This window comes from Cyanistes caeruleus, chromosome 2 (assembly GCF_971803275.1).
Source record: "Cyanistes caeruleus chromosome 2, bCyaCae1.hap1.1, whole genome shotgun sequence".
Taxonomy (NCBI): Eukaryota; Metazoa; Chordata; class Aves; order Passeriformes; family Paridae; genus Cyanistes; species Cyanistes caeruleus.
This window is the reverse complement of record NC_141702.1, coordinates 59,045,573-59,073,404: the sequence shown is the minus strand read 5'-3', so window position 1 is coordinate 59,073,404 and position 27,832 is coordinate 59,045,573. Positions and strand designations below refer to the sequence as shown.

The following is a 27,832-nucleotide window of genomic DNA, read 5'->3' as shown; positions in this document are numbered from 1 at the left end:
CACAAACACCGACAGTGGGGTTGAGTGCAAATCCACAAGAAACAGACACTTTTATTAAAGGTTTACAATGCAGATACAGAAGTTGTGTAATAATACTCTTATTTACTGCAAAGCACTACCAATGAACATTAAAGCCTTATGGAAAAAAATACATTTTTCTTAGTTTTTGCTAGTGCTCTGCTAATAAAATTTACTTCCTCATATCCTTAAACAATCAAGGCTACATTATTACTGCTAAACATATTTACAGTCAGGTTTCTCAATTGTTGGACTGCAGAAACAGAAAATGTCCTTAAAAATATTTGGCTGTCTGCTGGCAAGTCACAGTATTTTGCCTGTGTGCTTCATTCAAAGTAAAGAAGAAATAATGGTTTCAATGAATTATGTAAATTTTGTGAAAGCTGAACTTTTGTCTACTCACAAAACTATGACCTTAAGTTCACTTAAGCATGTTTTTGGTCTATCAGTTAAGACTTTCCAAATAGTCGTTCCAATATTTTAAAATTATTTGATTGTTGTATGTGAGCATGTCAGAGTACTCTGAATCCATCAATCAGGTAATAATGTCATAGGATGTTAGTCCATATAAATCTAGTGTATTCTATGTTGGTTTTGTTATTTAAATAATACTACTGTATGGTGTAAAACAGTGTATCCACTTCTTCCAAGTGCCTATCTTACGCTGTTTAAAAATTAGATGCAAAACTTCTTAGAATGGTGATGACTGGTTTAAGCTTTAATCACGCCTATGAGGCGATACAGCTAAACTAACACAAAAATTAAACATAAATCTATATGACCACACAGTGGAATTTTCAACAGAAAGAGAAAAAAATTAAGGCACTTCTGTTATATCTAGCTTTATATTCTGCTGATATATAGGCTACATATTTAGCTGCAACACAGTGATGAAACCCAAATAATCCTTTAATTTACAACTTGCAAGGATTTGGTCTTCAATCTTTATTATGCAGTCTATGGCAGAAACAATTTCACATTATAACCTCACTGATACACAGACTTTAACAATTGAAAATAAGAAATACATTTTCGCTGCAAAAAGACAAAAAAAAACCTCCTCTATATAATTGTATTTCAGAATACACATAAATTCATCAAAGTACATTTCCCCCCAGTTAACTACTGATGATTTATTTACAAAGCAAGTAACAAACAACGTCTAGAAAATACCATTGCACCACGAATTATCTACATGGGTATTTCTAATTTTCATACGAGAAAACAGCTAAGAAGGCATTTGCTGCAGCACAATGTTTCTTCCTGAAATCTTAATGTGTTTTAGCAGCTAACACAAAATGCAGATGCAGACTGTATCATGTAAACTAGAAAAGCAAACATACTATGTGCTTGGTTAAGAAAAAATAGATGTCTAGCAGACTGTTTTTTAATTCTTTTTTTTTTTAAAAAAAGTCTAATGCATTAACTGCTCCAAGTACTTCACATAGGTGCTGTCGTTTACTTACAAACTGAAAATGCTGCAGAGCAGCTGAAATTTGAGAAACTACTTGAAAGAGAAGACATCATCAGCCTGTGCAAGCTCTGACAGGCTTATAGCTACATTTTTATTCACAATGAAATTTATGTTAATATATGCTGTTTTGGGGATCATTTGACAATCAGTAACAATGGAGAATACTTTAATTTACTCATCTCTTTTAGAAAAAGTGATAGCTCGTTGTTTTGATTTTAAAATCTTTTTTTAGTATATGTGAACTAGAAGGAGAAGATGAAGTGTGGATGTGGGGTTTTTTTTTGTTATGGGATCATTGAAAAAAATTTTCCTTTGAAACTGCAGAACACGCAATCCTCGCAAGAGAAGTCCTCTTGAACTACAAATGTGTTTTTCTACATGACCTTGTGAGACCTCAGCACGCAAATAACCTGCACAGAAAACACCTCAACAAATAAATTTTAAGAGTAAATAGAGTGCACCCAACAGTATTACAACTTCATATCCCATTATTTTCCATCCTCAAAAGCTCACCTTATTTTTCAAACTATAGTTGTCTAGCCTTTGAATTTTTGTTTCCAACCTGTTTTAACAGCACTGTGACTTACCAAAGGAATGCCAGGTTGCTACAGGCACAGCAGCTTTGTTTTAGACTAAAGTATGTGCTCCTGGCAAGCAGGACTGCCGCGAACACTGGAGCTGGGGAGGCCCCGGCACCTCCTGGCTCTGCTCGCTGTTACATCTCATGCTTCTGTTATGTGCAATGCAGATGTGCTGCAGAAGCAATTTTTGACAGATTGGAAAAGCAGGCACTTTCCTCTGTGGTATTTTTTTGAGGGAAAGTATATCCTGCATGTTCCCACTAGCACACTGTGGCAGTGGCAACTGCTCTGAGAGCCATGCAGCAGGAGACCCTGTCACGGCAGTGGAGTAGTTTCAGCTTCTTGAAGTTCCAACTGAAAGGAAAGAAATTGCAAATACAATGAACAATTGCTTGATATCTTCCCACCCACAAGTTTGTGCGTGCGTTTTTTTTAAGGAGGAACTGATTTCCCATTTGCACTCCTGATGTAGAAAGCTATGCACATAGCCCAGAGTAAGGCAAGAGTATGCTTCTGCCATGAAGCAACAGAGGAAATGATCACAAAGAAATATTAGTAGGTCTGAAATTTGAATTAGAATATGCTTCATATAGAACCAGTTGTTCTCTTTCTAGGGTGGAACTCTATGAATTTCACAAGCATGGAAAAATTTCACTCCCTTTCTGTATTCTTTCTGCAGTAGTTACAGGGGGATTAGTATTTTAGTTGAATACATTCTGTGCTTATATCAGAACAGTGTCTAACTTTTGGATTTTCAGTTATAGTCTAGTTTAAATTCTGTGTGAGGTGGTCTTACATCAGCCATCAAGCCCAGCAACCTCTCAGCCCTGAATGTCCCCAGTCTCCCTGCTGAGTCCTACTTGCATGCAGGCACGGCAGCACTACAGATGTTTTCATCAAGGAAACCTGCTTACTGCATGGCATGTCCTGAAAGACTGCAAGCCCTCCTTGCTCAGCAAATTTTCTACCAGAACCCACTGAGAGCTGGGTGGGAGACACTGCAAATCAAGGGTTTATGGAATGGAAAGCAGAGGCACAGAGGAAGCCTGGACATTCACAAAGAGCCCGTATCAACACATACCAGCTACAAAAGAAAGCCCAGTTTTAAGGATCTATTGAACTTAGACAAGTGTTTCATGGATGTCACTACCTCGCCAAAAATAGGCTTTTAAAGGAACCAGTACTTGAAAATTATTATTGAAATACAGTATAATTCACAAAGGAGATATATTAATTTTCTAAAAATACCCAGGAAGGCCATTCTCTGTTAATACAGGTAGATGTGAACCTGCCAAAGAAGCTGCCCTTTTTTTCATGTTTCTGCAACTGGAACCACCAGCATTTCCCGTATTTGTTTACGTCATATAGCACAAAGAAAATTAAGAAGTAAGAAAACACTTCATTTATTTAATCAAAGTGAAACTAGCTTTCAATTTTTCCTTTTTTTAACTTAAAACATTTTTCTCAAATCCAGTATTCTTTTTATTTCTACATGTGTCTGCCAATCCAGGCAGCAAAGGCAAAGCTTTCAGGGCTGAGCCTTTTGTTACTGAACGTATCTGAGGCCTCATTTTCAGAATATGGGGAGGATTTGCAGTTTCCATTAATGCATTTACACATTTCAGTAGTTGACAAGAAAGCATCAGAAGTTAAAACTGAAAAGAATAGTTACACACAGGATAACTAAACAGTCCTGAAGATGTGCCTATACATGATTTGCTTGGTTGCTTGGATACATTCAGGTGAAGCTGCTATAAAAGCACCTATAAAAATGGGTCATAAAGGAACTAATCCATTGAAACAAGTTAAATTTCTCAGATTTCTATAATTACTAATAATCCAGTTCCCTAATTATTTAAGATTTTTTTGTTATAACACATAGCTATAGTAAAAACTTAGTTTTCAGGGGAAAATAACTATCAATTTATCTAACATTTAAAAAAATTAAACCTTCTTTTAATCTCAGAGATAAATTGATGCAGAGAGACTCTGAGCATCTGAAGTAAAAGCTATTTCAATATCTTTATCAAGATTTTGATACAAATCTATTAATGTCAACAACATCAAAAACCCTCAGCCATCTGCAATAGCTAATATTTGGTCCTTCATTCCCCTCCCCTGCCAATACTTGCTCATAGAGAAAAGTTCAAAGAAAGCAGTTTTGCTTTTCAAGCAATTTTTTTTTTCCCCAGGATTACATCACTCCTTCTTGTGCAAATGCACTTACAAGATTGCATAAACCCTCCTGAAAACTATAAGCACTTAATCTAGACTTTTTTGGTAATGCCAAAGAACCACAGAGCAGACCAAAGGCCATTATATTAACTTAAAATAATATGAATATTTAAGATATTTCCTGTTGGTGCTTTTGAACTTATTGAAGACACTGTTGTTCATCCAACAACTTAAATACTTAAGAGTGCTAATTCTAAGTGCTTTTAAATGCTTTAGAAGTGTTAGGCCTTATGTGATTGAACCTTGCAGTTCTCATTAACATTAGCAAGAGAAACAAATTCTCACTTGGCATAAAAACAACTTGTAGAACATCTGTTTCTTAGAAAATTATATGAAGTGTGCCAAGTACTACACAGCCTTGAAATCAGAATTCATACCAAATGCCAAGAGCTTGTCCATACAAGAAAGAGTTTGTCAGTCTTCAATCAATAGATACACAAGCTAGACTTTCTTTTACAGAAAGCACTTACCTGTGAAAAGAATTTCCTCAGAATGTCTGAGGGAAATACTGGTTTGTCTGAGGACTTATTTTCTTTTTTCTTTTCTGAGAGCTAAAGCTGCACTCACTCTAGGGCTTTTTTGTGTTTAAAATAATAATATAAAAATATTAGGTATTACACTTGTAGTTACTATTCCAGAGAACCCTTTTAGTGTAGATTAGTTCGGCAATCTTGTCTCTCATTCTGATAAAAGCAGACATCAAAAAATGTCTCTTACAGAAATGTTTGCTGGAGAAAAAAGACAAATTAAGTTTAATATTAAGCTTTGAACATGGCTCGCTGTGAATGCATTCTGTAGAAATTGTGGAGAGTGAGAATGACTGTACCAAACAGCTGCTGAGCTGAACTCCAGGGAGAAGGCCCAGGTCAGCATTCAGGGAGCACAGCTGGCAGAAATAAACCAATGGCAGCATCAGCAGCTGCCAAAGCAAGGACTGCAGGGATGGTGGTGAGGGAAGTGGAGTTGGACACTCCAGAGTCTTTCAAACACCTGAACATGCAAAGATCTATCCATCCACCTGTGAGGACCTGAGCTACCAAGTCCTGCCTTCTTCTCCCTGGCTCTGGGGAAAACTGATGGTTAGTTGCTAGGAAGAGCTACCAAAGTAGTAAAATAATTTCTTCCAGCTCTGCATACACCTTCTTTGTTCCATGCAGACTGGATCTTTGCTTCAGTTTCCATCCTTACTGCCTCACTTGCACCTCATTCCTTATGCTTCTCTTTCTCCTCAGCATTCTTCCTCTCACTTTCCTTTCCCTTCAGTGTCCTTCCCTTTCCTTCTCTTTATTTCATATTACATATGCTTTATTTCTTCATAACTAATTTATTTCATCACTGTTCCCTGAAGGAAAAATAAACCAAACTCAAACCCTAACCAGCAAAGAACCCAGCTCTAGGACTAGCTTCCTCCTTATTGCCACTCTCAAGATCACTTCACTTGCTTGCTCCATCCCTGCCCCAGCAGGCTGTCTCTCTTGGTGGTGTAGGCTGAAACATCTCTCTGGGAAACACCACCTTCTATTCTGTGCTTGCTCAGTGCTCAGGGAAACAGATTTTATTTCACTCAGCCTCTAGGCAGTACCACATTAATCTTTTCTATGGGTAGAAGTTTAGGTGGCTACAGATCTAGAAGTAATATAAAGATATATAACTAAATGTAGAAAATGGGTGAATAGACACTGCATTCTAAAAAGCTGGAATTGTACTAGGCAGAAATACAATCTTACTGTCATTGCATGCACAAATTTGATTCAATTGAGGATTACAAATGCATTATTAACAGATGAATGTAGTAATTTGCTACACCTAGTATTTACTACAGATATATACAAACATACATACCTACATACATACATATGTGCACCTATGCCAAGTTTGGCAATTCTGCTTCACCACTAGACTGAGCAGGTGCTGATTTCACAGGCCACAGCTTGGCATGTATGAATCAGACACTGGTGAACAATACCAATTGTTGATGCTTGATAAAGCTTCTCGCTTTAGCCCTTCTCCATTTAGACTTCCCTCCTTTCTGGTGCAATTACTTTAGTCTCCTTGGAGATGGGAATATTCTTATCTGGGCTATCTGGCAGCAGCTGAGTGTCAGGCAGGCAGCTGCTTTCACAAGAAGCCACTGAGCTCTGCGCCTCAAGGAGGCAGCCAATTTGTGGCTGAAGTGGCAGTGGTGAGAAACTGCTGCATGAGCAACCCAAGTATTTTGCTGAAAGGTGATATGGCGAGGAATGAACCAGGCTCATGCCTTTTGCTCTTATTTTTAAAGAATTACAGAGACAACTCAAACTTCTTCTAGTGCTTTTAATGTGCTTGAACTAATTCCATGAATGTTAAGATTTGTTTTCATGTTTTACTGAGATGGAGCCTGGAAATTCTCAAGACTAAGCACGGGACCGTGGATACCGAACATGTATGAAAGAGCTTCTTCACAAAAACTACCCAAAAATAGGCTGAATAAAAAAACCCAAAACTAACTCTTGTTATCTGATGTGCCATAATCTTCCTACTTCTTAAAGGCTTTTTCTATATGGAAAAGGTATTTTCTTTGTATGCCCAAAATGGCAAAACGGCACACTTGCATTTAGCACGTGTGTATATATTTTCATATATGTTTATGTATATATATATATATATGTATACACACACACACTTCTAACTCCACCTTATTCACCACATAATTATATGACACAAGAACTGCATGTAGACAAGGCCTATTTCTTGCATGACTTTCAGGACAAACAAGGCCAGGTAGGCCTTCTTTGTACATCAATCAAAAGTGAACAAGCACAGGTTTTTATCTTTTTATTCACTGTAGCAACGAGCCACTCCTGTCTCAGACAAGGAGTATGAACCAGGAAATTAATTTTTCAACCAGGTGAAAAACCAGGTGATTAATTTTCAACCTGCTGCAAACATCCTGCAAGTGAAACACTGTTTTATGTGCTTTGTACATGCATGCACGCTGGACCCAGTCACTCAAGGTACCCTTTAGAGCCCTTGGCTTCTGAGCATCAAGCAGGGCAGAGAACAACTAGCACCATGCAGGACTGGGGTCACTGTGAATGCATACACCAGTTTCAAACACAACCTTGAAAGTGTTCAGACCTTCCAAAAGCTACAGATCAGTGTAAGTGGTAAGTTCGGAACACATGTCATCTCCAAGCGGCTGGCCTGGATCCAGAGATGACATCTCCACTGCTAGTCATACCTGATGGTTAGTCCTGTCCACCGTGTTGGCAGTGGAAGCATGGTCACGAGTGTTTTGTCGGACTCGGGTGGAGTTTTGCTGCTCAATGGTTGAGGAAGTGGGAATGCAGAACTCTCTGAAACACCTTTTGAAATTCTCATCTAGGAATGCATAAAGGACTGGATTAAGGCAGCTATTTGTATACCCTAGAGCAATACAGAAGTGCCAGGAGACAGTCTGGAAAGTAGTTTCTGGGATGTTGACCAGAGCTTTAATGATAACATAAATGTGGATGGGAGTCCAGCAGACAATAAACACTGCCACCACCACAAGAACCATCCTTGTGATTCTCCGCAGGTTCCTATCCTTCTCCTTGGAGCCGGATAACATGCGGACGCTCTTCAGGCGTAAAATCATCAGCCCGTAACACACGGTAATGATCAGGACTGGCATGATGAAGGCAAAGATGAACACACAGATTTTCAGGAGGTTCTCCCAGTACCAAGCAGGGTGGGAGAATGTAAGTGTACAGTCAATTGAGCCTGAGGAAAAAGAAAACAGCAGAGAAGAACATGTAGGTCAGTTTTCATTTCCTTTTCTTTAAACCTTTCTTTAATTAAATATAATTTAATTAAATATACGAAGACTTTACACCTAAGTAAACATGTAAAATGAAGCAATCTGTGACCTGTCATTGGCATAAACATTGGTAGGACAGTGCTGCAAAACAGGCATGAAGCGTGAGTTAGGAAAACAAAACCAAATTAACATGTTCTCTTTTGCAAATTATGGCTTGGAATTTTATGTATACTAAACAAGGAAGAGATCTGAATTGTCATAAATGCTTAAACTTTGACTCAATTCCACTTTAAGTATAAAACATGGTAAAAAGGAAGATCGTTAAGCCACCATATATGCTGAGAGTTTGGGCATTTCAGGGCGGAGGGGAAGAGAATGACATGACACTTGGAAACTCTGCACTGTGAAGAGTCTGGATTTATGGTGACATGCTGTCACTGCCCCTTTAGAGCACCAGTGGTCCAGAAAGTGCTGTCTGCCCTATCTACGACTGCCAGCTTTCCAGTGGGAGTATCCTGGGTAAAGCACAGGCTCCTGTGCTGTAGGGCAATGCAGAATGCCCCACAGCAGAAGGCAGGCAGGCACAGATGCTTTTCCAAACACTGCAGTAACTGAGTGGACAGCAAGACTTGCATGGACCCCCAGAAGTTGCTGGAGCTGCTTGTTGTAAAAGTCAGATCACATGCACTTCTTGTCTAGTCAACTACAGCCAGATGCAAAATTGCTGAAGGGGCTCATTTGCACTGATACTTGCTTTACACAGGTTGGAAGTCAGAAGTTAATTCAATGCCTCTACACTACAGTCAAACAATGCAGAAAGGAGTTTAAATGTTGAGTACTCAGTTTAGGAATGAAAGCCAGACTTACCATGCCTGTATTTAGTAGTTGCCATGAACATAACTGGCAAGCCAATGGCAGAGGAAAGAATCCAGTTGCAGACATTGACAATTTTGGCATTTCGGGGAGTACGGAAATCAAGGGCCTTAACTGGGTGGCAAACGGCCACGTAGCGATCCACACTCATGGTGCAGAGCGTGAAGATACTGGTGAACATATTGTAGTAGTCGATGGATATAACAATCTTACAAAGGATGGTACCGAATGGCCAGGTTCCCATCAAGTAATTCACACTCTGGAATGGCAGAGTACTTGTTGCTAGGGCATCTGCCAATGCAAGATTGAAAATATAGATGTTGGTGGCAGTCTTCATTTTCGTGTACCTAGAAAAAAAAATTGGCAGAGGATGTGAATGACCACAACTGACATTGTTATATAAAACTCAATTCAGTGCATTATCTATAAGAAGCTTCTGTAAAATAATGTGTTACATACTGCTAAAGATCACATTTTTTGCTTTTAACCAAATGACCATGCTATGATTCATCTACAGGTTGGCAGTTCAGCGAGACATCAGCTAAAGGGTTTAAGGAAGAAATGGTTAATTTAACTCATGCAGAAGGAAAAGATACATGTAGAAGAAACAGTATTATAGATGCTAAAGAATTGAGAAGCTGAAAAAGTTGTGTATTAATAGACCAGATACTGATACCTACATGGATAGATTTTCTGTACCTGCTGATGTCATGCCAAATATCTGTCCATCTAATAACTACATTCTGTAGAAATAAAGAATTCATTTGTAGGTTGTGGAGTAGTAATGTCATTCCAAACGAGTAACACTTGAAACCCACTTTTTCTGTGGATGCTGTACTCATGCAATGCTACAAAAAACGTTTCCATTTAAGCAATGTTCCTGGCCATGCTTCCCTGATTGCTGCTGAGGTTGCTGGGCCCTGTGACTGCTTGGATTCTGGGGGGTCAGGTGGCTTGCTCTTTTGATGAAACTTCTGTTTCTGCAAAACTAGTAAGAAGTGTTTGATTGAGTATTTTACAATTCATAGAGTGCAATTCAATTCATATTGTTGGGGAACCTGCTAGGGAAGACAAAATGTAAAATACACTATATCATGGGTTTTATCTCTCTGAGTTAGATCTCTTCAGAACATGAGTCAGTTGCAAAAAATCCCAATTAAAGGATTGTGTAGGGAATGTGTATTTGGAACTTTTCTTTGGTAGGGTGTGCAGAAATGCAGACTTCATGTTGAATTGACCTGGAAAGCTTTAATGATGAACATTTTAAGTCATTTGTACTGGATCTCATTTCATGAGAACATAAAAATGTTCTCTCATTTTTAGCACTGTGCACGAGAAGACACTAACAATCCTAATTTCAGTGTAAGGTGGTTTTTAAAAACAGATTTTCAAGTAGATCCAAACTCTATCTTGACTGCTGCCATGAGAAAGTATAATCTGAATATGATACTTTCAAGTTGTAAATAAACTCCATATTCTGAAAGTTCTGTAAAAACTTTTCTTACTCCATTTATATAACAAGTTTGTAACTAATATAGGAGGAGGTAAATGCTGCAAGCATCTACAACTCTCTCTTCTGGAAATTGGAAAAAATGTACAGAACTGCAGTGTGGGAGAGGTACACAATAAAAGCTACAGCTCTAAAAACTGTTTGGAGGGAGAAGAAAATATTTCTCAGGCAATTTGCTGAAGCATCTTCCAGCTGAGAATGAAAGCAGCAACATTTATATTTTGCTTTTACTGTTATCCAGTACCAAGCCCTGTGGTTTATCAAAATGAGAGCCTCTCCAAAGGTCTGAGATATCCAGGAGTAGCTGAAGGTGTGTCCAGAGCTAACCTGAAGGTCTGATTGTGCTGCCAGCAGACACATCCAGCTTGCTCCCACCTTATCTGCTCGGGCAGGGACTGTGACAGAGGGGAAGTGGCTCTCAGCTCTGCACAAACAGGCTAAGGTGACGAGGATTCTGTGCCCTCACTTGGGCTGCTGATCCCTGCTCAGACCAAAGATGACTGCCTGCCTGTTTTACAGCTGGACAAGAAAGCACATTTGGGAATGAATGCTGCTCAGTGCTGGTGCCATCACAGGTGATGCTGGGACAAGTCTGTCTTACATCTGCATCATATAATAATGATAAAGCTTTGTTATCACTAATTAAAGCCATTATGATTTAAAAGGAATGATTGACACAGCAAAAAAGCCCAAACCATCAACCAGTTATGTAAATGATTTTCAGGTTAGCATGACAGAAGACAGACAGAAAAACATTCTGAATAAATAGAATAGAGTAGAATAAAGTTTCTTCACTGGTCATGTGTCTTATTCCACTTAAATGCTACATATTTTTCAGTTTTGCTATCTAATTTTCATTGTCAGTTTAAGTTTAAAAGTTCTTGGACTTACTTTGTTTAATGGCCTTAAAAGACTATCAATGAAGGGTTTTGCTTGATGTACTCTGTAATCTTTGTAATTCTAATCATGCTGTTCTTACAAAGCAGAAGCAGAGTTCTTATGGTGATAGAAAGTATTTACCTCCACAACTGCCTAATCAACAAAAGCCTATTGAAATTTACAGCATTCTTTTCAGTGAATTCTATGGGATTTGGGCGTTTCTCTGTACGGAATATTTGAAGATTTTATAAGGGGCTTATTTCTGCAAGTACAATTTGTAAAACATGTATTTTTCCAAATAAGTAGATTACCAGTGTCCCCAGGATTATTTTTTTGGCATGACCAAATAAATACCAAAGCAATTGATTAAATGTAATTTTAACAGCATGAGAAGTAACAGGCAATAAAAATGGAGCTTTTCAAAGTCTTGATCTTAGCTGTTATTACACTTTTTACTAAGGTACCAGTCTACCTGTTGGAACAAGCAGAACAAACATTTCCATTATCCAGACTTAGATGTGTATGTGATGAGATTTCTACAGTTGAGAGGGAATTAGTAATAACAACATTTTTAATGCAATACCAAAATTTATAAATGCAATCTTTTAAGACACTGCTTTCACACTTTCATTCAAACTCATTAGAGAATCTAAAAATTAACAGATGAGAAGCAAAAAAACCTTAATTGCAAACTCATGAAAATCTGAATAGTGGTATTTAGATTACATTGAAATTTCAGCATCTGAAACATTAAGTGTATTAAATTTTGCATGACAATGAGCAAGGTTACGAGTGAAGACAGAAGTTGACTTTGGGTGGCCTTTTATTTTACAATTCTATAATGAAAAGACTAATAGAATGTGATGATTCAGGGGCTTTTTGTGAATATTTAGCACAATACTGCTCTTGGTACATACTCAAATTATTTATGCTCGTTATAATACTGGCACCTACTAGTATAACCCATCTAACTCCTCAGTGCAGGTTTTGTATCATAAAATACCTGTTTATGAACTGTTGTTTTGTTGGTAATAGCAGATAATAAATCAGGTTTACAACAGTAAAAATATACTTTATGTCTGTAATTTTTTAGGGAAAGCTTAGCCTTGTCTTTAACTTCAATCCTACAAAGTTTTAAAGTAGACTTCAAATTTGAAGACCTGAGCTGTACAGATACACTCAACTGAGATTTGGAATAAGAAAAAGCAATGGAGAAAAGAGTGAGAATTCAACTCAGATAGTCACCAAGTTCCTAGCATTCGAGGATTAATAGGAAGTCTTGAAATGGATCCCTCAACTGTCTGCCCACAGGCCACCTGTAGTTTGTAAACCAAAAAGAACACCAGATTAACCTCAGAGAGACTCCAGCTTCCAAGCTTAACAGCACCTTGGACAGGAGCCAGGAGCACCTTCCCTTCCACTTCTCATGCAACAAGAGAGATGTGAGACACCTGCCATGGCCCTGTTTCTGGCCTGTCCTCTCCAATAATTTAGTTACTACCTTCAAATATTTTTTAGGAGTCTCTTCTTTTGAGCTTCTTAAAATTTAATGAAATCTTTAGTTTGTATCAGACTTTATTTAAGCCTCACAGAGTTTGTATACTGCTACTGTAGTCTATACAACTAATGTAGTCGTGTCCCTGCTGCTCCTTGGTCAAGTGGTTTACATCCATGTGGATTGCTGAGCTATCCTCTCCTCCAAAGCCTTTTGCCCTTCTGGACCAGATCAGCTTTACAGCATCCTTGGACACTGGGCTGGTGCAAAGAAGCTAAAGAGGTCCACATTTAGCTCAGTGTAATACAGAGAATAATAATAATAATAATAATAATAATAATAATAATAATAATAATAATAATAATAATGCAGCTCAGAGTAATACATAACATTACAAACTAATTTGCAAATTTTCCTCTCTGAGTAACATCAATGAGGAGGAAAGCAGAAACAGTCTTTTGCACTTTGGAAATGGGCTGGTCAATGACAGTCTGGTCATAATTACTGGTAATAATTACTTTTGAACAAGACAAAGGCATGCAAGGTTTTGCCTTCAGAATGCTAATTTGGAGACAAAGACTACTTCAAGATCTGTGTTTAAGTTCAGTGCAAAATACATGAAAAACTGGACGAAGTCACTGGAGATTCACTGCAGAAAGCAGTCACTCTCAAAAATGGTTTGGCTGCTGAAAGAAACAACAGCCAACAGTTAGGTCTTGCATAAAGACAACCTGACTCGGCTCTTCTTGATGCTGGAGATTAGGTTAGCATTTCAAATTCACGTTCTTCTTGCATAAATGACTTGTTAAACAAATGAAGAATCATTATGTGCATACATTAGATTAGTTGAGGTCGCCTTGGGTGGGAAGATTTAAAACATGTGAAGTATGCCTAGTTGAATCAATTTAAATTCTTTTTTTCCTCCATGATTGTTCTGGTGCACCTTGCACATGCAACTCAAAAACTGTAGGAAAAAGGGACTTTTTTGACATGTTTTCTTGAGATATCAGGTGCTTTCAATTTTTCTTGAGCCCTTAAAGCTTTGAACAAATCCATGACACGTTCAAGATGGTCTGTAAAAACCCTCGAATTTTTTTCTGTCTGCCAATCCAGTTTTAATATTTGACACTGAAATGAAGTCTCTCAAGCCACATTCTGGAAAGCACCTTTAAGCTAAAGGGTCTCAAATGATGGACTTTACTGATGTCCATCTATTTTATCATCCTTTTCTTTTCTTCCCATGGTAATGGGTCTCTACAGAGTGAAAGACCCATAATATATCTCAGCCACTGCTGTGATACGTGCTGTGGCAGGCTGCAACCTATTAAAAGTTTTGAAGTCATATATATTCTGAATATGTCTAACCTTCCTGTCTGCAAGCACATGACTTAATCAGCTTGAAAACTTAAGTCTTTGATTTTTTTATTCATGGGTACTTCTGAATGCTTATTCCTTAAGCCATTGAATTTCATCTCTGGCTACAAGCACCATAAATTTGTGCACAACCCTGATAGGTTATGAGGCAGTAAGGCTGCCCAGATTGGAGGTGCCACCCTTTAGATGTGTGTTCCACTGAAGAGATCTTATACAAGGCTGCAATTTAAACAAGTAAGCCCTGAGTGAAACCAAACCAACAACAAATTGAAAAACTAAACAAAACCTTGAGCAGATACAACAATATAGCTGAAAGCGGTCACACTTGGTTGCAATGGAATTGTGCAATTTGCATCGCACTCGTTTACTTCCTGCATGGAAAGTAAGTGAAATGGGGACGTGAGGAAGCTTTTACTGCCTTTAAGAAAGACAGAGGCAGCTGCTGCTTCCCCTCCTGTTAAAGCCTTGCACAGCACAGCGTTACCCAGTCACTGCTGTGATCTGTCACAGTGGTTTAATTAGAGATGAAAAATATTAGGCATCACTTAACTGTCAAGGCATAACATACTGAGGGAGTGCTGTAGATCTAAAATCAAAGAGTTTAGTTATTAGACATACTCAGTCATACTTCACATACATTGTCCTGGAGCAATTCTCTCTCCTTTCTTCACTCACTGGCAAAGGAATGTCCATTTTCTGAGCATTTATGTGGTCAGTGTGGACCTGAGCACAGGACAGGGAACTGCTGGACTGTAGTTGCTTCAGTTGCTACTTCTTTCTCCCTAACAATTTGTTCTCCCATGTCATTCTCACTTTATTGTCACTTTATTCTCCTCCATAGCACAAATGAGATTTGGCCAGAATGTCACCAAAGTTTACTTCCATCTCTGACTTCTCAGCTTATCCCTTCCCCTCATCAGGACACTGCCAAGGCATGTGCAGAGCCATCTTACAGGATGCAGGAGAACCAAGCAGAGCACATCACCTCCTGGGAAGCAGCACCAGCTCAAGGCCATTTTTCTTGTACTCAGAACCCATCAGGAACTTATCTCATACCTCAGCTTTGAAACAGGGTGAGCTAAACAAAAGCCTTTTAGTCAGAGTCACCTTTAGACTTCAGTGCCAGTCATTTGGGAAAGGATGTGGCACCAAGAGAGCTGTGAGGGCATCTGACTCATCCTGTTTTCCTGTGTTGGACTTCGGACTAAAAATGACTTGCTGCTGTCTTTGTGGCTCTTCCTGATTTTATATTTTTTGCTACTGAAAGGCATCACATAGAAGTCCTCTTTCTGCTATTCAGTTTGAGCCACTGAGTTTAGTCCCTACCTGGAGAAAATAAAACAAGCTTTTTTCTTTTGTGAAAAATAGCTATTTTCAGGAGGAAGGCTGCTCCTTTCCCTTGACCGAGAGGATTAACAAGCAAGGAGATTACTTCAGACAGAACAAACAGAAACTTCACAGTAGTCGTAACAGGTAATTATTTTATGATTTCTTATTATTTTTATGCCTTCTAAAGTTAAATAAATGTGAAAAATACCCTGTCAGAAATACATACAAAATAAAGCTGATGTGATGCATTCTTTTTTTTTAAAAAGGAGTGGAGAACCGGTCAAGAACAGGTATAGCTATATCACTTGCCACAAAATATTTAAGATGTTGCCATGTCTCTTAACTCCTAACTTCTTCTTCTTTTCCCAGGCATCATAAAAAACAACTTAATGATAAAAAACAAATGACAGGAATAAGTATGCTCCAGTGCCCAAACAGTCATCTGCCGGTACACTTCCTTCCCTTCCAGCCTAGTTGAATGGGGGGAAAATTACCTGCCAATTATTTCAGAACTTAATCTGGCCTGTTTGTCAAACCACTTTTATTTGAGTCTCTGTTTGCCTGGTGCTGAGGCATATATGGGGCTCCAATAAAGGTCGCTGCTTTCACGGTAATTGTGTAACATATCTCTCTGAAATAAATCAATGGTGCTAAAAGGGCTAACTTCAATATATTGCCATTATCCAGCAGCAGGTGCTTATTGTTGAAGGTTTTGCTTTGCTGGGAAGACATAAAAAGGAAAACTGTCAGTATATTCAATTTGACTTTTCCCCCTCTGCCTTCAGGGAAGTGTGATGGAGAGTAAAACTGCTGACTACACCTCTGATAAATGTGATGACATTTTTCTAGAGGGGACAAGTTATCAGCTACTTTGGTTTCCAGGTGCTGGTACCCTCCTCCTGATCTGTAGACTTATCACCTGAGATAAGGACTGTACATGAAATATCCCTGGTCAGCAGGGAAGCTGTCAGGCAAGCCTTTGAAGACAGTTTTAATCCTAGTAGAGGTGAGATCCCTTAAGGTGTGGTAGGGAACAGCAGGCAATCCATCCCCCTGGTCAGAGGGCAGCAGGGGGGTGGTGTGGGGCTGGAGGCCAGGCCATACACAGGCACTACAGACCAAAGTAACACAAGGTATGGCCTCTTGCATACAGGAGATTGAGACCTTCTGGTGAAGCTGTTGAGTGTGATCTGGAAAGGAGCAACAGAGGTGAGGCAAAGGAACTAGAGAGAGAATAAACGTGAAGGAAGGCTTGCCTATGATGTGGGGAGAAGGGAAAAGCAGGCAATGGTGGAAGCTGTGATGACAGGAAGAAAGAGCACAGTTATGTGAGAAGACCAAATCAGAAGTACTGGAAGTCATGAACTCAGTCTCTTCGTGACAAGAATGAGATAGTGTCTGAAACTGCTGCTCTGAGGAAGTTACTAAGACCACAACCTAATGAGAATTATTTGGGTAATTGGCTCCTTAGATGATTTTTCTATAGGGGCAGCACATCCCAGGGCTGAAGACTGGTGACAAGGTCTGCTCTCTGTCCCCTCTAAAAAAGACTTCACTCAGTTGGAACTGCTCCACAAAACACGATGAGGAGGAGATTGTTCCATTTTACACAAACTTATTTTTGTTCTGAAGTTTTATTCTGATCTGAGATACAAGATCTTATAGCTGATAATTGAACACTTCTCAGTAAGAAGGTGGAAAAAAATCTATTTCATGTCCTTCACAGTTATTTGATTAGCTATGGTGTGTCATCTCTAACTTTTTTCATCATGTAAATTCAAAGGGAAATATAAATAAAATTTAGATGTGTTTAACATTAAATAGATGAATGAGAATGCTTATCACAGCTCAGTTAAGTTGTGGAACTCCTTGATAGTGAACACCATTAAAAGCCCACTTCCAAAAAGGACTAGGGGTCTCTGAAAGATAATTATAATATTCCCACTTTTAATACCATAAACCCAAACTTCATCATATAAACAAAAGAAGACACAAATGGTTATAGAAAGAGCTTTCTTTTAGCTCAGCTTAAGCAGAACAATTCAGAAAATAGTTACTTTTGGATTTTAAAAAAATATAGTTACAAGAGTGGATTTATATTTTGAAGAGACTTACCAAGCACTGAAAACTTGTTTTCACTTGGAACCATCATGAAAATATATAATTTTTTTGAAAAAAAAAAATGTTAATGAAGATCTCTACAACAACCATTTTTAGAACACCTAAGCTTAAAAATAACCAAGTTATAATCAGTAAAAATGCTTCAAATGTTTGTTTTGAAGCAGCTTTGTTTAATAGCAGCAATCTTTGTGACCTTCTTCTTCCAATCTTATTTTTGATCTTCATTTTTTGGGGGAAGTGCTGCATGTTAGATATGTCCACAAAAAGCTACTGAATAAATGCTGATGCAAACTGCAGCTCAGAGTCTCTCTGCAGTCTAAAAGTCTATTAGAAGGATAATCACAGTGTTGCCCCTATTTTTTCCACTCTGTGACTAAACACCAGCTGCTGGCTATGGCTGGAAAAGAGGCTAGGAAGCTAAACTATGATTCTGAGGCACTTGGACTTGCATCATGTTATGTTTGATATTTTTGTAAACATATCACCTTTTGATTTAAGAAAGTTATAAAAGGTTATCCACAGTGTTCAGCAAAAGTTATGCTTGATGGTTTGAGAAAACACTGTAAATTAAAATGAAATAAAGCTGTACTTGAGGATTACCTTAGCTAAATAGCTCATTAGTCATTAGCTTGCTAACAGTTATATAATATAAGCAATATGTGCATACAATAGTTTATACCCTTATTGAAGCCTTGAAAAGTTGGTAACCTTTGATTCATTTTTATAAAGAAATTAAAAAAAAACAAAAAACAGGCAGCTTTTTACAGGCAAATTGAGTGAGAAGAGTTGTTTTTTGCCCAGAACTGCCTGGTGGTAGGCACTAGCAGAGCCAGAGGGTCTGTGCACCTGGGCCTGGAATGCTGTCCTGTGTGCAGGAGCTCACTGAGACTGGGGCCAGGTACAGGGTCTGGAGATGAGTCTGGGGCTGCAGAGCTCTCCCTCATCCCTCAGGTGGCTCTGCTTCCTCAGTGAGATGGGTGTTACCCCCAGGTTGCAACCTCACAAATTTTTGGTCAAATTTTCATCATGTCTGTAAAAACATAATTTAAAAAAAAAATAAAAATAAAGGCATACATTCCATTTTAATTATCTGCTTTCCTTCATCTTGGGGGAGGGAGGGGAGCTGCTTGCTTGTTAAACATTTACCCACTAGCAAAGGTTAGTAAACTCTCTCACAAACAGTATGCAAACAGGGACACCTGCCTTTCCGTAAGGCAGGATGCTGAAGGTCACCCCCTTGCTATGCTGCTGATTTAATTCAGCTCCTCTGCTGCTCCTGCCCAACAGTGCTCCCTCAGCTCTACTCTGGCTGGTGCTGTGAGCTGTATTAATTCATAATTGACATGACTGGATAAGGCTGCTGAGGCTTCCAGCTCTTAGCATGGGGGTGGAACCTTTGCAGTCGGTGGAACAGGCAGGACACACACACCCAAGCAATGCTGTGCAAATGCAGAGAAGTTCATGAGACTGTGGACAGGAAAGAAAAGCAGAAATTCTATGCACTTCTTGGCTTCTAAGCTCCCTGACCTATGCTGTTAAAAAGGATGCTGAAAGTCACCTTACAAACTGCATCCATAACACCATGTCACCTTGCAAACAACCTATTTTTCAGAAACACTTGTTTTCACCCACTTTCAAGTTTGTGATAATTTTCAGATTTTTTTCTCTCTAAAAAGAATCTTCCCTTTTGTGCACATGTGTGAGAATATTTATCCCTCTGGTGACATCAATTATTTCTACAATATAAATTTCAACTCTAAGTCCCTCCTACTTAATAAAACAGTTTTTTCTGAATTGTGAGTGAGCTCAGCTGAACTAACCAGTTTTCAGTGCTGCACAGTCTTTCCAGATTAGATGATGCTTCAGACACAGCTCTTTTTTTTTCAAAACACTATTTAGAGGTGGTTTTGAGATACACAGAAAGATTTCTCTTAATTTCAGAAAGAGGACTTTGACTTCTTTCCCTGTTTGCCTTTTTTTTTTTGTTTTCCTTGAAGCAGTGCAATCATTTACTCAATGAAACAAGACATTTCCTTCCTCTACAAAGGATTGTGGAGAACCTGAGACCTCTTTGTTTATGATATGTGAAAAATTTATAGCAAAACAAATGAGAAATCGCTCTGAACTTGAGTGGCTTCAGCGGCTGTTGGTGGAATTACAGTTCTCCCAGAGAATTTGGATTGTGGAGGACTGGGGCTTCTGTGAGCTACTCCTCTCTTCCAGACATGCAATGCTTCAGATTTTCATCTAGGATCTATTGCAGCTTTCTAGCATATTGCCTAAATCACAAGGCATATTCTTATTTCCACTCTAATCGTGAGACTAATATCACACCAACTCGATGAGAAAGCTGGAAAAGCCTTTGGATTACTGTGTAAATTAATTCAATGCCACATGGTACTAATTGTACACTGTCTAGTTGTACTCTGCAGCAGCTAGAAGTAGCATTTGCTGTTGATATAGCCATAACAATGTTGTGTTCATATTAGTAATTTACATTTAAACAGAGCACGTGAGGAAAACAGAAAATAAAAATTATCTACACATTTTTCAGATCACAGGTAATTTATAGCTGGCAGTAAAACCTATTAAATTACTACTGCTGTCACTTGAAGGCATTTTTTTGGTACTTGAGAGAGGAAACAGCTCAGTGTAAGTAACATGAGGTTTAACCTCACACACTACATATCAAACATGTAAATATTAATTCAAGGATGAAAGCATTCAGCTGAACAGAAACCATCTGGCAGAATGAGGAGAGTGGATGAGAATGCATCAATTATAACGTAATGTGTATAAATTGGAAATCCATGGACCTCCTTTGCACAAAGAGCCTTCTTTTCACATTGATAATCACAATACAAATTTCTAACTCCTCCTTGGACGTATCTGCTTTCTGATCCCTGCTTGCCCCAGCAGGGATAGCAGGGTGGCATTGTGGAGCGATAGTCATAGTCTCCTGATACTGATAGTGTCAGGCACTTGCACAGCTCTGGCTCCAAACCCCTGGATTTGCCTTGTGGAAAAATTTTAAGAGTAATAATGTTTACAAGATGATATAATTATTTTAAAACTATTTCCAAAGAAACCAAGTGCGAGATGTTAGCATGCAGCACACTTGATCTGCAGTCACTGTTGTCCACCAGGGCTGGACTCTGAAAGGCGAGTAGGACAGTTTCAAATAACTAAGCGCCTACCTCGCAACTCCTAGTATTTTCAAGACAAGCTAGGTACAAATATTACTTAAAAATCGTAATTTTTAGTAGCCTCAGTTCCTCTCACAATTAATCTGAAATTCAGTGTTTTGTTCTTTCTGAGCAGGCATGATGGGAAAGGCAGATGAAGAAGGGGAGTTTCGTATTAAGACAAATTCAGTCCAGAAAAACTCTGGCCTCTTATGTTGGATACCAGGAATGAATGCGAGCACATAGGGTCACCATTTCAGAGGTTCATATTCTATGATTTGGAACACTGTCAAGCTAAATCACTAAGTCCTCTGTTGCTGACCAGATACACTACACCTACAGAGAAGCACAGAAAGGAACTGTATTTTTATGCTGCTTAAGCCACAGATCCTATTCAGCCATTAGCATGTAAATTCCTTGTCATCCCAATTGCTAAACACCTGCGTGGTATTAACTGGGAAGAAATTCTATCATACCAAAAGCTGTTCTTGCATAGGAAATGGGGGATTTGCCATAAAATTGCTGATGGTTTTGGACAAGCCACTTAATTTGTGTTTTCCTCTGGAAAAGGAAAATATATTTTTGCTTTTGCCTATTTCTTCTGGCTTTTGTTTCTAAGCTGTGATCTCAGGGAAAGATGCTTTCTTTAGATAGAAATCTAAATACAAGTGCTTCATTCGATTTGGCTTTGTGGTGCAAGTGTAATTCAATTAATTACTGTAAGAAATATGAACCTAGTATGGGTTGTGCCCAGGATAATAAATACGTAATTCCAGGGACAACCTGTGGCATATTTCTCTGCTGACAGCTCTCCTGTCTCTGTTACACTGTGCATCTGCTTTTCCTCCCAGAGGAATGCATTCAGCACTGCTATGGTGATTGCAGTCGTGCCCCCACTCAGAAGCCTTTCTGCAGATGACTCTTCCCAGACAGCTGGATTTTCAGACTGATCAAAACCACAAGACAGAAGAGAATCTCCCCAGTTCTGTGCATGCAGCCTCTAAAGTACAGCTAAACCCACGAGGTTTCTGAGCTGCTCTAGTCTGAGCCACTGGTGGCTATTACTTGTGTTGACACCAGCTGTACCAGGCGCACAGGCTTTGCAGTGACATCCCTAAGGCGTGTCGAAGGAATCATGCTCCATCCTGCTGCAACCCCCCACGGTGTCCGCCACCCTCACCTCTCCCCGGCTTTCTGCACAGCTGGCACCACAGAGCCGCCCGCTGCCGCTGGTTTGCCAGCGAGGCCAAGAGACAGCCCCGCTTCCTGCGGCCCCGATTCCTCGAGGAGCGCAGAGCTCGAAGGGAGAAGAGAGGAGAGCTCCGGGCGCTCCAGACGGGGGGGAATTGGAAGTTCTGGGGCTGCCTCGATAGGAACGGAGCGCGCCCCTGGGCCATCCCCATCTCCCCCCTTCAAAGCGCCCGCTGAGCGCTCCAGGGCTCAATGGATGCTCGGTTTGGAAACGAGGAGCAGGCACCAAGGGGATGAGCTGGGTCGGGCCGGTCCTGCGGCGCTCCCGTGGCTCCCGGGAGGTGGCGGTGTTCCCCCACGGAAGCCACCGCCCAGCTCCGCTCCGCCGCCAGCCCGGCCGGGGAGCCTCCTTCGTCTCCCTCTCACTCGTTTGCCGCTCGTTTACGGGCGATGGATTTACCGCGCGTGATCTGAGCCGGGACAGCCCCGCTGGGGGCTTCTTCTCTGGCGGGTGAAAAAGTTGCCAAGTGCGGCAGCACAGCCGGAACGCCGGGATTACGGAAAGCGATCACGGCACGCGTATTTATACACGTCTATGTCTGTACATATATAAACGTATTTCAATATACAAATACAGATCTAGACACGAGGCAGAGGATCTCCAAACACGGCCAGAGAAGCGTTTCACCGCGGTGCCATTTACATTTTTGTTCGTGCATTTGGGAGAGGTGGATGGAAGACGAGAGGATGCGTGCCGGCTATCCGTGTCCCATCCCTATCCGTGTGCCAACCCGTACCCGTACACGCTCACAGGCAGTGGCTACAATGCCTTTAAATCCTCGCTCCTTAGGGGACAGGTGCGGGATTCAGGCCCCGCCGGCCAGAGCCGCTCGCAGAGGTGCTGCAGCTCAGAGGGTCCATAGAACACCCTCGGACGCACAGCGGGTTCTGACGGACCGGCCGCCCCTCACGGCTCCACCGCAAGTTTCTCTCCCCCCATATCCCGCTCCGGCTCTTTATCAAGAGCCCCCTTCCCTCTCCGGCGGGGGCCGGCGCCCGCCCGCACCCCGCAGCGTGCCCGGCGGAGCGGGACCGCAGCATCCCCGCCGGGACCCCGTCCCGCGTCCCGGCTCCCGGCGCGGGGTTCCGCCCCGACGGCAGCGGCCCTGGGCTGCGGGGCGGGGCAGGGCAGGGCGGCACTCACCTGACGATGACATACATGACCAAGAAGTTGCCGAAGAGCCCCACGACGCAGACCACGGAGTAGAGGGCCATGATGGCGATGGCGGTGACCACGGAGGGGCCGCCGCCCGCGGGCGCGCAGGGCCCGCCGCCGCCCGCGCTGCCATTGCCGCTGCCGCAGGGCTCGGAGCGGTTCCAGCCCAGCGCCGCCGAGGCGTTGCCCCAGGCCGGGCAGGGCGGCCCGGGCGGGCGGCAGGCGGAGGCGTTGGCGGCGAACGGCACCTCCAGGGCGCCGGCGAGGAGCGGCGCGGACCCGTTGCCCAGCAGGTAGGCGACAGCCATGGCTCGCAGCGGCGTCAGCGCGGCCACCCGCTCCCCGAGCCCGAGGGACGCCCGGCACGCCGCGATGCCGCCGCGGTGTCGGGGAGGCGACGGCGCCCGCCCGCCCCGACGGCGCGCCCCGCCGCTGGGTGCGGGCACATGTGTGCGGCGGGCGGGGCGGGCCGGGAGGAGGGGCCGAGTCCGCAGGAGCGGCGGGAGCCGCCTCCCGAGCCCGCCGCCCGCCGCCGCCGCTCCGCCCAGGCCGGCGGGACCCGCGGGCGGCCGCCCCCAGCGGCGAGAGGGGCGCACCTGCGGGGCCGGCGGCGTTCCCCTCCCCTGCCGGGGCCACTTGAAGGCAAAGAGCTTAAAATGTTCCCTTCCCCAGCGCCACAGGTATAGTGGCAAACACCGCGGAGAGAGAAGCGGGGGAGACTGACTTGGCACTGCCGGTGCAGAGAGGAGATCAGTGCGCGACTGATTATCGTAGTGAGTCAGGGGTCTTGGCAAAACGACGTCCTCGGTGATTACAGAGATAACAGATCCTTGTAATCAAATGTGATGAACTGTATGGCAACGCTTTGGGAGGGGTTGTTGTGAACAGAATTGTCCTTTGGAAATGACTCGGGTCTCATGGATCCTGACGATTTTCAGAGGATCTTCTGTTCAGAGCTCCAAGGATGTTCTCCCCTAGATGTTGGTCTGATTGTTATCGGATGTGATAACACAGATAAGTACATCAAAGACCGTTCTCTTGAGTCGTACACTCGTTTTTACTGGGTGCTTAATTCTCACACCGCTTGTTTGCACCAGCACCTTTTCATGATCAGTTGTTCCAAATGACTACAGAGGTTCAGGGCTGCCTGATGGCTGATTATTAGGACTTAGCTCATTTACTGTCTTGCTAATGAAATCAGAAGAGGTCCCTGGAAAGGCAGAAAAAGTATCTCCTGGTGAACAGGAAAGTGACAAGGTAGGAGTCACAGGAAAGTGATTGCTCCCGCTGCCGCATCATGGACGCACACTTACTCTGCTCACCCTGTGCAGAGCATCTCCCGCTATTTCAAGAGTGGTAATGACAAAAGCAGAAAAGAAACAAGTTGCAACCTAAGAGAAAGATGCAGAATCCCGGCATTTTAGTCTAAGGATTACTTATGTGCTTGTGCCACAGCACAATGTGTTTGTGCCACAAGCAATGGGAACCAGTGCTGCTCAGGGCAGGCAACAGTAGCGGAATTGACCACACAGTCTTTCCATGTGTAATGGTAATATAATATATAATATATAATCTGATAATTTGTGGGGAGGAAGAAGAGGGAATGGGAAAGGAGTGTCAATGGACTTTGAGAGGGATAGAGATCTGGAGATTTTGTATTTCTTTTTTTCATTCTAAAGTGAAATGGAAGGAGAAGAACAAGTAAGCTATTAATGGGCACTTTCAGTAGATAGCATGTATTGCTTCATGGCGAAAGACAGTATTTTCAGCATCCTTCATTGGTAGGAGAGAGCCATTTAGCATTGCATTTAGGAAGAGCTTTAAAACAGGAGTTATTTTGTCTGTGGAAAATTCTGTGGACAAGGGGTAATGAAATCAAGAACTCAGATATTTTATGTGGTCAAAGACACTGTCTCTTTATCTCCTTCTATAGTCATATACAGAGCAGGAGGAACAAGGCTTTAAAACTTTCTCAGAGACTTTCATCTCTGGGTATGTGCACAGAGTGTGGGAGCCTCTCTCTGTGCTTGCTCTTTGTTGCACTAAAGCCATCAGAAGAGTTTTATGTAAGCCTGTACACAATTAGTATTTGTGCCTTTCTGTGGAAAGGATGGGAAAGATTGGGAACAAAAATCAAGGCTGCCAGGAGTTCCACTCCATATCTTGTGTTATAGCCAGATTTATATCATCCTTACTATCAGAAGGCCCTTTTGTGCATTAAAAAAACCTTTAAAATTACATTAAAATGTCTTTAAAAAAACCCTTAAAAAAAGCTGGCCAGGTAAATAGAGTGCTATATACAAGTCTTTATGACTGCTCACAAGAAAGTGATTGCACACAAAAAAATTATTATGCCCAAATAAATCAACCTTTGGCAGGTGTAGATGAAAACTTAGGATGTAGAGAGGCCTGGCAAAAAGCCCTGGGAGTCGAGCCTGTTTAAGACAGGCCTCATTAAGCAAAATTTCAAAGTAGGGGAGTGATAGTTGAATGCACCTCTTTGCAAAGTTATTACAAGTGTTACTTCACAAGGACATAGGCAACGTGAAATAAATCTTTAGGATAATGCTTTCAGATGGTGAAGATCATTTTGGGTGTAATAATGTGTGAGACCCTTTCTTCAAATAATTGCATATAATATAGGACTGTGTAGCCAAGATTCTGGTGAAAGGGTGTTTGTGAAGTTGAAGACCAGTAATTCCTTCTTGCTGGTAGTATTTCAACTTTTGCCTTCTTCACAGAAAAGGAGCAGTCTCAATAATTTTCATTATTTCTGTATTCACAGATCACCTGTGTCTCCTTCCTAGATTGTGACAGTGACTCTGCAGATAAAGGCAATCTGTAGAGTGGAAAATACTATATCCATTAGTTGAAAATAAGTACTTTAAGTTTCATCATCTCTCAGTGTTTCTGCCCTTGTAAAAAAATAAAATGTCTCTTCAAAGTTTAATAGATGTAGGTATAAGTGATAGCTTTTGTGTTTGCATAACAAGTTTGAAGGGTGTCAGCTGGACCACATTGATGTTTGGATTAGATGATATTTAAGGTCTCTTCCAACCTTGACAATTCTGTGATTCTGTGATACAGTCTTCAAATTCCTTACCTGGCAAGGCTGTAAACCAGATTCCTGACCATTTGTTACGGACTGTATTAACTGTCCTTGATGGTTACCTATATTCTCAACTATCCTTGAGAAACTGATAGTTTTACTTTTGCTGAGTTGGAGGTACATATTGAATGAGAAGAGTGAAAGGTGTTCCAAAAAACTACTTACTGTAGTTAATGACATAAGGGTCTAGAGGAAGTTAGTGTGTGATATTAATTAAATACTATAGTAGGGGGAGAAGTTCAGTTCATATAACCCTACACTTTCCTACTCTTAGGTATTTTGACTCTGCAAGTTCAATTCTTGGTCGTTGGTTAGGCTATCCAAATCCAGTAGCTCAGCAGAGAGGGGGTTGCTGCAGCTCTGCACCCTCAGGTCCAACTAATAGCCAGACTGGGCTTGTATTCCCAATAGTAACACCTGCAAACACCAATATAGAACCCACACACAAGCATATAGACACAGCTGGCCCCACAGACCGGCACAGACACCAACAGAAGCACAAACTGCACCAACAGCCTCACCCTGTTCCCCTCTGGCTGTCTAGGGTGAAAATGCTAGGGGAATATATAAATGTACATGTACACCATGTGGCTGTCCTCAGTGAGCATCTGGATCAGACACTCAGTCTCCTTGTAGCTGCTCCCTGCATCCCAGCTGTTTGCACATGGACATAGGAGCTCTGAGGCTGCAGCACCACTCAGGCTGTGGGTATGGACCCACATTCAGACACCCAACACACACATGGAGGGGACACACTAAGGCCCCCTAGGAACCACCCTCAGTATACCCAGTGGTTGGCCTGTATCTCTCCTTTTTCCTGCCTGTGCCTCCTCCCTTGTGCATCTGGTGACACATTTTTGTGCAATCCCAAGATACTCTTCTGCTGCATCCTGTTTTGTGTCCCACATCCCTAGGCAGTGACACCCCACAGTCTGGGAGGTGCTCCAGGCAGCTGCTCCCCTATGGTGTTGTTTATTGTGCCTGGTCCATGGGGCTGGGGCTCCCCTGTGACAGCCTGGGGACCTAGGGAGAGATCTCATTTCTCTGATGGCATTTTCAGTGTTCCCCAACCTGCCCTTGTGTCCTGGTGCTTCTTCTTGTGTGAGGAGATAGGTCTTTTTTGGGATGGTGGTTCCTTGAGTAGCCAGGGCAGAGAATTATTTAGATTATCCCACCTGCTACTATCTCTGTGTCTCTCTCAGCATGTGTTCAGATACAGATCACATAACTTAAGAATCATCTCTGCCAATCTCACTGCTGAATACTGATTTCTCTAATATAGCAGAAAGGAAGCATTAGGCATACACAAAGGATGCACCTGTTGGAGAAATACTGCCCACAGAGACTGACTAGTCTGCCCACTCACAGATGGTAATGTAGGGAAAAATATTGATGTGGCCATAAACTTGGCTTTTGCTGAAGGGAGGAGATTCAAATAGGTAATTTACATATGGTTATATACTT

At 41.5% G+C, this 27,832-nt stretch overlaps 1 protein-coding gene across 1 annotated transcript; it reads right to left on the bottom strand.

Moving 5' to 3' along the window:
- Positions 1 to 20: 20 nt before the first annotated feature.
- Positions 21 to 23,607, bottom strand: OPRM1 (opioid receptor mu 1). Its single transcript, XM_086877301.1, has 4 exons — positions 23,248 to 23,607; positions 8,954 to 9,306; positions 7,529 to 8,049; positions 21 to 2,427 (listed from the first exon to the last, which is right to left on the bottom strand). Exons 1-4 carry the CDS (start codon positions 23,565 to 23,567, stop codon positions 2,389 to 2,391), a joined length of 1,233 nt encoding a protein of 410 aa, XP_086733427.1. The 5' UTR covers positions 23,568 to 23,607; the 3' UTR covers positions 21 to 2,388.
- Positions 23,608 to 27,832: the final 4,225 nt, after the last annotated feature.

Bases quoted from the DNA above. Each gene is read 5' to 3' on its own strand.
- OPRM1 (XM_086877301.1), bottom strand. From the start codon at position 23,567: ATGGCTGTCGCCTACCTGCTGGGCAACGGGTCCGCGCCGCTCCTCGCC. The intron at 9,307-23,247 runs GTGAGTGCCGCC...TTTTTTTTCTAG, and splicing joins GTCATGTATGTCATCGTCAG to GTACACGAAAATGAAGACTG. The intron at 8,050-8,953 runs GTAAGTCTGGCT...CTTTTTCCTCAG, and splicing joins AACTACTAAATACAGGCATG to GCTCAATTGACTGTACACTT.